The sequence below is a fragment of the Populus nigra genome, chromosome 13 (assembly GCF_951802175.1).
Source record: "Populus nigra chromosome 13, ddPopNigr1.1, whole genome shotgun sequence".
Classification (NCBI taxonomy): domain Eukaryota; kingdom Viridiplantae; phylum Streptophyta; class Magnoliopsida; order Malpighiales; family Salicaceae; genus Populus; species Populus nigra.
In genome coordinates, this window is record NC_084864.1 from 12,103,143 (window position 1) to 12,114,609 (window position 11,467).

The following is an 11,467-nucleotide window of genomic DNA, read 5'->3' on the forward strand; positions in this document are numbered from 1 at the left end:
TTTCTTATTTCATTGTTGTATTGGATTGAAATATTTTTTATGATTTAGGAATTTTATAACATGAAAAACTCCAGTTTCTTTTTGTGTTTGGAGGTTAAAAAAACTCTTTTAACTTCTTTCTCAACGTCACTTTACCCTTAGGTATGTCATTATCTGATTTCTGCTGAGTGGTAGGCGGTCACGCAGCATCATTCACAACAATTACGAATCATGGTTTCCAATGCTTACTGGGTGGAGAAGAGAAAGCACTGATACCCGACAAATGGCGTTGTAGAAATGGATACTTCATAGTGTCTACAATCAGTAGATATGTTGAATACTGTGTTTTCTGAATAGGATACAAAGGTATCAACTATCAAGCGTCGCACCAATGAAGTGATATCATCCGAGATACATCTCACATAGCCCAGTCTTGCTGAATACTGTGTTTTTCCTCTGTTTCATTTGTTTACAACATGACAGCAGAAGTCACAATCTCCTTTTTGAGGAACCTCTGAATACTTTGATGGAATATACCATGCACTCAATGGTAAATAATTTTCCTCTCTGTATTCCTTTTTTGGCTGCTAGGTGAAAGTAGATATGTTGGCTCTGCAGGAGGAGGGCCAGAACTTCAGGTCCATGATTTCTATGCCATGTTATTGAATATTTTGAAAAATAGGAGTCTATGAACAAGATATAAGCAATAGTTTGCTTTCAAGAATAGTTGGCTCCGTCTTTTCTTCTTTAAGTCACGGCAGAGCCTTAGTTCTACAAGTGAGTTTCGACGAATGCTGGCCTCTGACTAGCGTTTACTTCGCCTTATCTCAATCCTTAATTTTAAACATGAACTCTATGGTTAATGAACTGTACAGAATGGTGAATAACTTCAGGAGCCTAATTTTGTAGAGCTTAATTGCTGAGATTTGTTATTTTTTAGACTCTAAAGCATGGAGTAGCAACTGGAGTTTGAGTGACACTGTTCTGGTTTTTGCATGTGTCTTAGTTTTGGGAGGAGGACCCTAATTTCCTTTTTTTCTCATGCAGAGTGCGGACATGGAAAGGCTGTTGATCCTTTTTGGTTATTGATGTGGAATGCGAGAAGCCAGAAAGCTCCTCAAACTCAAAGACATTGCAAAAACAAAAGCTATTTGCTGTGCCTTGAAGTGTGCTGACTATTTCCAGTGGATTATTTCTGATAATCATGCGCAAATGTGTAAATATAATCCCTCTTTTTCTTGCATATAATTATCAGATTGTTGTGGATGGACCCGGCATTACTTTCAGTGACCATTTGGAACTTCGTTTTCTTCCCCTGTCAAATATTTGGTGGCTAAATCACATTCAATTATCAATTAATTTCAGGAAAAATTATCATACTTGAACTTTTTTTTTCTTTTTTCAATTTCAAAACTAATAGATACAGACATTTACAAAATAGCAGCAGCTTTACTGTATTTAGCAAAACTACTAAGGGCATGTCTCATTGATCAAGACCAATTAGATTTAGAAACAGAGTATCAGTACGACATCTTTAGCAATAACTAGTACAAGCCCCGTCTAAGGAGATATTTTTTTTCTGTCCTATACACTGGATTCAGAATGATGGGACAATGCCATATGCTGTTTCTGCCATTAGTGTTGACGAGAACATCTGGTCCACTTCGACATCTACATCTGTTCTCTTTGCAAATCGGCCTTTTATCCGGGGTCTGGTCTCTGCATAGGCCTTCCTAGAGGCATACCTGATAGTCTTCTCAAACTTCCTTGCCTTCTTTTTCTCTCTGTATCTTAGGACTCTTGCCTCCCTTTCCATCGGACTAAGTTGAGATGGCATCTGGATAGGAGGGCTGGAGAAAAGGTCGATTGTCCCTCTTGGAGCACTTTGGTGCGAGATTGAGATCTCGCTCATTGCTGATTCTGGCACCACTCCAACATCCATGGATGACATGGAGACCTAATTAAATGAGTAAAGAAAAGCAAATGTTTAGAACCATAAGATAATTTCACCAAGTTGTCGGGAACTAATTGGATTATCACTATCTGTAACATATATTTTTCTGTTGCCTATAAGATCATACTCACTATGCTATTAATGGATTACTTGGAAGTTAATGATGTCAATCCTAAATCAATCACTTGGAAGAAAAGGGGATGAAAAACAAAAGTGCTCAAACACTTGTACCCTCAGATTCTATCCATTAAAGGAGAAAGATAAAGGTAAAAGGAAAAGAGAGCTCTTAAAGTGCAGAGAGATATCCCCTTCGGATTTTTACCAGTACAAGCAGTGGGAGTGGTAGAATATGATACTTCTAAGCTCTTTAATCTTGACACACAAAAGATTCTAATATCTAGTCTACAACTAGCTATAGGAAGATACCTAAGTGATTCTAAAAGGAGTACGCAGACTGGTTCAGCTAGTTTAGCAACCTAATTGTCAACAAAGACAGATACTAATTTAACACATGTATAAAGCTGCCGATAGTAAAAATGAGAAGAAATTTTGAGAAAACACTTCGCTGAAATAGGTTGTGGACTAAAGATATTTCCCAATGATCTTAACATGAACTTATTAGAGCTCAAAACTGTTCAAGAGAAGATACCATGACAAAATTTCTGAGCGTATCAGAACTTTTGGTAAATCCTACAGTGAGTTGTACTTACACCTTGACTGATTGAACCGTCGTAGCTGTAAGCAGCTTTAGCGGGCTCATACTCCAATCCCAACTGAAAATTGTGATACTGTTGTTGCTGTTGTTGTTGATGATCCTTTCCTTCTCCATACTGAATCGGCACAACACTGTCACCCCCACAACTCTTTGGAGGAACACTGTAGTGAGGCTGATTATACTGATCAGAATATTGATTCTCAGCACATGAGTTGTACTCAACAATATCCAAATACTCATCAACCTCCCCACCAAACAAGAAGCCATTATTATTCTGGTTGTTGCTGTTCTTCGCAGGATTTAGCAACAGCCATGAAGCAGCCTCATCCTCATCCTCCTCACCAATAGTCTCTTCTCCCTCTTGCGTCATGAACTGATCTTCAGTCTCACCAGCTGCAGGCCCTACTTGGGTACCGTAAAGGTAGCCGGAAATGGGCAGAATTGGGACGCGCTGGTGGCGGCGTGCTAGTGGGTTTGCAGAGTGAATATCTGCATCACAGGCAGTACACAGAGATGCCGCATCTGCTTTGCATAACAAGGCAGCCGGGGCGCGCTCACACGCCTCGCACACCCGCACGCGCTCATGGCGCGATGCGACACGATTTGCAGCATGCACACGGGCATCACAACCGGCACATAGGTATGCCGAATCAGCCCGGCAGTAAACAGTGCAAGCTGCTGCACGGCACGTGTCACATACGCGTGCCCAATTGTTAACGACGCCGCCGCCGCTGCCGCTGCCGCCGCTCTCTTCCTTCAGCATCACTTCCTCTCTTTCTCTCCCAATACCAATCTCAATTATACTGTCTTTAGCTATGTATGAGAGTGAGTGAGCATTAGTTGCAAGGATGAGGGATACCTGTAGGAAAAACACAAGTGGGGTGGAGAGTACAAGGACGTGACACGTGGCATAAACTAAGTGGCTGAGAAGTTGTTTCATTATCTTGTGGCTGTTTGAGTGTTGGAGTGGGTCCCAGTTGAGAGAGAGTTACTGCATAGTTTTCTGCTGTGGCTCTTAGTTAGAACCATTTTGGGGTTTGGAGTACACTGCTGGGAATAGAGAAAGATTACGATACTCGCTTGCTTATGAAGACACTTGTCACAGTCAAGCCCATGTTGGTCCGCTCTGCAATGGGTAAGATTCTGCCTGTACACGTGTCAGTCAGAGAGTATTAGTTTTCATGTTTTTTTGGAAGTTGTAACATGTGAATAACACGTGGAGTGTAATGGGTTCAACATTTGGTGGGGTTTTCAGCTTTCTTGAGATGCAAATTTTGACGTTGTAACGTTGAAGTTCTAGTAGCTGATAAAGGAATGTTTTATAATGTAATAGAAATTATTTTTTAAAATATTTTTTATTTAAAATAATTTTTTATATTAAAATATCAAAATGATATTAAAATATTAAAAAATATTAATTTAAAGTAAAGAAAAAAATTAAAAATATAATATTTTTCAAAAATATTTTTGAAACATAAAAATAAATAGGTCAAATTTGAGATAAACAGTATCCCATAGACTAAATAAAATATTTTTCAATATAAAAAATATTTAAAAAGAATTAATACTCGAGTAATTGATTTAATTTGTAATCTAAATAATATGATTAAAATAATACAATAACAATACAAAAAATATAAAAAAACTTGATTTGAGTCAACCGGATTATGAAACAGTTAAATGATGAAGGGTAAAATTGATTAAAAATTAAAAAACATAAAAAACTTAGTTAAAATGGGTTAACATGCAAAATTTGTTGTAGTGAACATAATATTGGGATAATCTCATAGAAAGAAACATGGGGAAAAAAGTTTGAAGAATAATTCTTAATAAATCAAATGAGAATATAATAACTCCATAAAAAAATAAAAAGGAAAAAGGTGAAACTTAATCTCTAGAAAATGAACGATGAAAATAAAAAAAAAAGGTAAAAAAAAATTCGATCTGAGCCCATTTGGGTCTGCAAAATCTCTAACTCAATCATGTGATATCAAGGTGATTGCATTTGAAAAAAAAATTAAATAATATCATGAAATTTAATTATTGATAAAAATAAAAAAAAAATTTATAAAAGCAATGGAAAAAGAATATGAGTCAACTGGATTAATTCGCAAATCCCATAACCATGGAAATCATGAAATCCTTAAACCGAGTTCAATTAAAAAGCTTAATTCCCAACCAATTTAATTTTGAATGGTGAAATCATGAAAATATCAATTTAGAAAACTGGCCAAAGAAAAAAAAAGATAGCAATAAAAAAAATAATGATCAAATTTGATAGGAAGTAAAAACTCATATAGGATGAAATTGTAAAAAATAAAATGATCGGGATAACCCAATAGAAAGAAAATGAAGAAAAAAATATGAAAATCATTTTCTAATAAATCAAATGTTAAAGGATGAAATTCAAATAATTTAATTTTTAAAAAGGCCCAAAAAAATAAATTTACTTTAACCTTTGAAACCGATGACTATAGTCATGACCCTAGGATTAATCTCATAGCAACAAAAAACAAATATTAGTTGACACGGGTTAACTCGCAAACCCCGTAATCATAAGCATAGGATCAAGATAACCCAATACAAAGAAAAAAATAATAGGAAGATAAATTTCAAATAAATTAATTGTTAAATGATGAAATTAAAATAAATCATTTTAAAAAAATGTTAAATTTTTTTTTAAAAAAAAAAGACAAAGAAAAGTCAACCTACATTAACCTTTGAAATTGATAACTCTAATCATGGACGTGAGACTAATCCTATAAAAAAATATATCAATTTAAAAAACTTACCAAAGAAAAACAAATAGCAATAAAAAGAATGAAAATCAAATTTGAAAGGAAAAAAACTTATAGATGATGAAATTGTAAAAAAAAAAACTAAAAAAGATCCCAAACAAAATAATGGAGACCAAATTTGAAAGATAAAAAATAAAAGGGGTGAAATGGAAAAATAATTGTAATTTTATAGCTTATTAAAAATATAGTAATTAGAAGAATGAGGACCAAATTTAAAACATTAAAAAATAAAAGGAAGGTGAAATTGAAAAATATTTGTAGTTTCATGACTTATTCAAAATATAAAAAAATAATAATAATCAAAAGGATAAGAACCAAATATGAAGGGGAATAAATTGTAGGGGTTGGTCTGTTGTTTTGCAAAGCTGACGTGAAATTCAAGGTGAAATAAAAAAAAAAAGAAAAAGAAATGGTTATTGAGATCAAACTCAATATGCATTAAGGGCATGTGCCACCATATTGTTTTAGAGGTATTGAGAGCTTTCAAATGCCGTCCTAGAAGGCAATGTTTGGTGGCCGGACAATCCCACACATAAAGGTCATCCACATGTTTGCTCATTCCAAAAAAGTTTTTTAAATTATATTTAATAAATTTAATTACAAGAATGTCCTTGAGTACCCCTAAAATTTATAGTAAAACCAATGTAAAATAACTAAAAAGCTATTAGGTAAGAGTTACATTGGTTTTTTTCTTTAAGGACATCAAAGTAATTACATTATTTTAAAAAAAGACAAAAAATTTTCATGAATAGTAGACATTACATTATTTTATTTCAAGGTTAAATTAGTAATTTTACTATATAAAAAAGACAAAATGATCAATCTAACCTCATATAATTTGTAAAAAACAATTGTGTCATAGTGAAAAGACCATCTTACTTCAATACCTAGTTCAATTGTTTAATGGTTAAGGGGTAATTTCATCATTACACTAGTATAATGAAAAATAATATGAGTTTTGTTGTTCAATAACTTTCTTAGGAGAATTAGTTTTTTTTAATGGTAAAAAAATCAACTTACCCTAAAAACCTAGCTAAAAAGTTTAATAGTTCAGAGAATAATTTTATCATTACACTATTATAATGAATAACACTCTTAATCTTGTTGTGTAGTAATTTTTCTAAAAGAATTAGTTTATTTTTTACGTGTGTAGCTTTTGAGATACTAAATTAGTGTTTTCTCAAGCGTGTTTGCAATTGTAGTATAATTTATTTTTTAAAGTATTTTTTATTAAAAAGTACATTCAAATAATATTTTTTTTTATTTTTAACATCAGTATATTAAAACGATCTAAAAACACCAAAAAAATAACTTGAAGAAAAAAAATATAAATTTATTTAAAAGTACAATTAAACCGCAAAAACAAGCACAACCTTAAAATGTTTTCCATGACAACTTTAGCATATAAAAAAAATTTATCTTTTCTATGCCTTCAAAAAGAATATTTGCCGTGTGAGGATTGCATATTTGTTACATGAAGTCCTAAGCTACCTCCACATGAAGACTTCAATTCAGTCGTACTTTTGCTGTTTTTTCCTCTGTTTTTTAATTCAATCTTCAGATTAAATTAGTTTATTCTAAGATTCATTGAGTACTTAATTATCTACAACTCTTTTTAGGTCTCCCAATCTCTTAAAACCCACTTGGCAGCCAAGATTTTGTATTAAACGGCTAGCTTATTGCAATTCACAGAAAATAAAAGGGAAAAAAAGCATTAGTAAAAGAATTCTTGTGATCATAGAAATCTGATATTTTCTAGGTTGGAAATTTAAGATTTAACTACAAGATAAATTGATCCTTAAACAATCCCTTTGTCGGTATATTATGTAATCGAACAAAATCAAGGTGGGGATGAATTAGACATAACGTAGATTAAGAGAAAAGATAAATGCAAAACGAATAGAAATAATAATACAAATATACATATGTTTGGTTGGAGGAATATAAATATATAATAAATTTATTTCTTGAATAATTTAGTGATTTTTTATTTTTAAAAAACATGAAAAAAACAGAAACACGTTGTCTCTCTCAATTTCAATTGAATTTATTTTTGTGTGTCATGAAATAATAACCCAATGCTGGCTATTAATTATTTTTCGAATTTTAGAAGCATGAACAATCACACTTTGCAAATGATCCACTCAGAAAGACACCAAATACATGGTAGAGATGAGAATAGCATCTTTTCCGGTAGATAAGCAATGAAAAAAAAAATTCCTCTTGCCCTGTACTTTTGGTTAATTAACAAAAAAACTAATTCTTGTGGTGATTTTATTGTATCAACTTTTTGCTTTTTACGTGGATTGGAATAGTTTGGATTTTTTTATTTTTCATTTTGGTTTTCAAATATTTTTTTTCTTTCAATTTACTTTTTTTAAAGCCAAATTAAAGTTCAATTGCTTTTAATTTGTTAAAGAAAGGGAAGATTAAAAAATAGAGGATCAAAATAAAAAAATAGGTAAAATAAGTGGCATCTTTGAATTTTTTTTGGGAGTTCAATTTAATCCCTCTTCTTTTCAATATATAAAAGATCAGTCATTTTAGTTGTTAAAAATTCAATTTTAATATTAAACTTTATTTTCTTCATTTTTAGTCTCTTACTTTTAGTTCTTTTTGCTAGAGAAGAGAAAGAGAGTTGTCAAATTATAGTATAGAGAAAGATTATCATTATTTACACTAATTACAACTATAAAAATGATTAATTTTAACGTCAATTAATTCCATTTGATATACAATTAAAGTTTCATCTAGATACTATTTTTCTTTTTTCTTTTTTATTTTAGAAGGTAAATTTGTCTATGAGAAGATTTTTTATTTAAGGTTTTAAGTTGTTTTTTTGATTTTTTAAGTCTATAAAAAAGTTTATGATATGGTTTTGAGTATCTTGGGTAAAAAAAAAAAAATAAGTTGAAAAATAATATTTTTAACTAAAAAAACCAAAACCTTGACTACCTAAACCATTCTACAAAGTACAAATAAAAAATAACACATAACCTAATATTTTATATAAAAAAATACATGTCATTTATCTTTTTAAAAAATATATAAAACTAGACGTTGACAAGCGAGCTTCCCATCAAACTAGTAAAAGGGTATTTGAGAGTATAACATCGGTTATTTTTTAAAGTGATTTTTACTTAGAAATGCATCAAAATAATATTATTTTATTTTTAAAAAATTATTTTTGACATCAGCATATCAAAATAATTTAAAAACATTAAAAATTTATTAATTTAAAATAAAAAAAATTAAAAAATAATTTGTTTTTAAAATACTTTTAAATAGTAAAGACAAACATTCTCTGAGAGTAAAACCTGTTGTTGGTGCGCTTAATGAAAAGTAGCCCAAACTATGCATGGTCCACAGTCCACACAACACTTCAGTTTCTCATCAAAGCTAAGCTTCATTTGTTTTTCTTTTCAAAGCAGTTATGATGACGAACCAAACAAGTCCTTCACCTAAACAGTAGAAGCTGACTCAGACAAACCTTGGAGGAAATTCTTCGAGCCAATAAGACACAGCCAGGTAACCAGTGACCGGATTAGGATTCACCTCCGCCACATGTTTGTTGAATGTACAGACAGCTATTCTGATCCCTTCATGCGTGGCCTATGGGTCCACACATGAAAAGTCACACAATCACTTGCTGCTAAGAATGATGTGCTGCTGTCCTTCGCCCTGACCATTAGTACTTGGCCTCAGATTGTTCAGCTCCACTCGCTGCCCTGTGTCCTTGTCAATTTCTTGTCATGATTGAGCAACACTAAGATGTGGGCTCACGAGAGTGAGAGAGACACAACCAGTCCTGATGAGTTCAAAGATTCAACATGTTTAGTAATAAGAATGATTTTGTTGGATAATTAATTAATTTATTATTTTCAGTAATCTGATTTAACATTTTTTAGTTAGAGTGTTTAGTGATTTAATATAAAAAGCCTAAAAAGTTGGTAATCGATAGCAAGTAATTACCTGGGAAGCCATGTGATCAATAGTTGTTACTTGTAAAACCTTTTTTTTAATGAATATAAGGATTCTTTGATGGTAAAATTAGTAATTTTATAAAGAGATAAAATGTAATGATATTTTAGAAAAATAAACTCTGAAAATACATATATTGAAAATATTAAGAATGAAGAAATTGTAAACCTTTGACTTGAAGGATTTATGGTGTATTTATAACCCATGAATCTTGTCATTTTGTTAAGAGGAGAAGCTGAAGTGTAATTTTACTCTTGTGACATTTTGAATTGTATTCTAACTAAAAAAAACATATGTATTAGATCAGTATAAAATATTGAGTGACCCGTGTAGGGTTTCAGAAAAATTTATCGTGAGTGTTGAACTTGAGCTCATTATAGATGAAAAATTGATTCAGGTGCGCTGCTTGGACCCAAACATATTGGGCTTGGGGTGTACTCTTGAACTTGAGTATGTTGGTCTCAGGCATGGAAGCCCGAGCCCACAAGGGTGCTAGGGTGCACACCCAACAAGGTGTGCTCTATTTTGGGTGTAGTACACTATGCATGCCCAACATGGGCTCGAGCTTCTTGCCCAAGCCCATACCCTTTAGAGAGTTGGGCTTGGGCTACCACGTCTAAGCCCACTTTTCTTGGGCCCCTGCTGTATATTGGGCTTAGGCTACCAAGCCTGGGCTCAAGGGTTGTCTTTTTTTCCATATCTTGGCATATTTTTTTGGTCCATTTTATTTGGATCCATCAACTCTAAATTTAATTACTCCAAAATCATAATCAAACATTCTAAATCACGTAGTGTGTATATCATAAGGGAAAAAAACATTTTATCAAATTTTAAAATTAGTCTTACATTATAGAGAATTATTTCATTTGATGAAAACTAGATATCAATAATTCTTAACTTGTTCAAAAAATAAAACATGAAATTGTTATAGTAGTAGTTAAACCAAACGAACTCTAGTTAACCTGAAAAACCTGCGACATAGATCATGAGACCATGATACTCCTATAAAAAGCAAAAAAAAAAAAAAACTAAGTTCACAATAAATCAACTATTTAAGGATGAAAAAAAAAGATATTAAACTAAAAAAAGACAAATAAAAACACCTTGAGTTAACCAATCAAACTTATGACATTAATAATAAGAACATGATTACTTATACAGAGAAAGTTAAAAAAAAAAGGCAAAACCAAAAAAGAAAATTTTCCAAAGAAAATGAAAAAAAACACTTTAAGTCAACTAAGGTTAACCCGACAAATTTATGACCTAAATCGTGAGACTAAAATAATTTAATAAAGAGAAAATTAAAAAAAAATCATGAAGCATAATTAATAACCAACTAAATGTTTATGGTTGAAAATGATTAAAAAAATAAAAAAAATATAAAAAAATAACTCAAGTTAATTCAAGCTAACCCTCAAAACTCGTAATTCGGGTTATGAGAACAGAATTACCTTAAAAACAAATGAAAAAAAATATAAAAGATTAATGATTGAAATTGATAATAAGAAAAAAAAAATGATAAGACATGGCACAAAACTTGAGAGAAAGAAAGAGAAAAGAGATGGTTGCTAGCAACACACCATCTATTTATTGTCGACAACTCACCACATCACTATGTAGCACTCACCATGCCGCTTCAATTAACACTACATAACATCATTTTTTGTGGTGGAATGAGGCCAAACACGCCTCCTTATCTTGACAGTTATTTTCTATATGCAATACACTTTTTTTTTAAAATTTTTTATATATTAAAATATCAAATTATCCCTAGCACCGGCTAGGTAAAATATTTTCTTGCATTTAAAGACAATGTAATTGATGTACTATGTAAAAAAATATAAAATAACCAGTTGGCTTAGATAATTCTAGAATAAACAATGAATCCTGTAAAAATATTTTTTTATCACTGCTTGGCAACCTGATTTTTTTGTCCAAAAAAGTAAATTTATTATTTTACTATTGTAATTTACAGTAAATTACAACTTGTCTATAATTTGCCACACCAAATTAGGTTGTGTATATACAAGGCCAAAGCCT

General features: G+C 31.5%; 1 protein-coding gene across 1 annotated transcript; it reads right to left on the bottom strand.

The window, feature by feature from the left end:
• Positions 1–1,356: 1,356 nt before the first annotated feature.
• LOC133671497 (zinc finger protein CONSTANS-LIKE 2-like) lies at positions 1,357–3,575 on the bottom strand. The gene is given in 3 exon segments (XM_062092262.1): positions 1,357–1,936; positions 2,644–3,539; positions 3,542–3,575. Coding segments are annotated over 3 exon segments (1,275 nt in total). The 5' UTR covers positions 3,561–3,575; the 3' UTR covers positions 1,357–1,576.
• Positions 3,576–11,467: the final 7,892 nt, after the last annotated feature.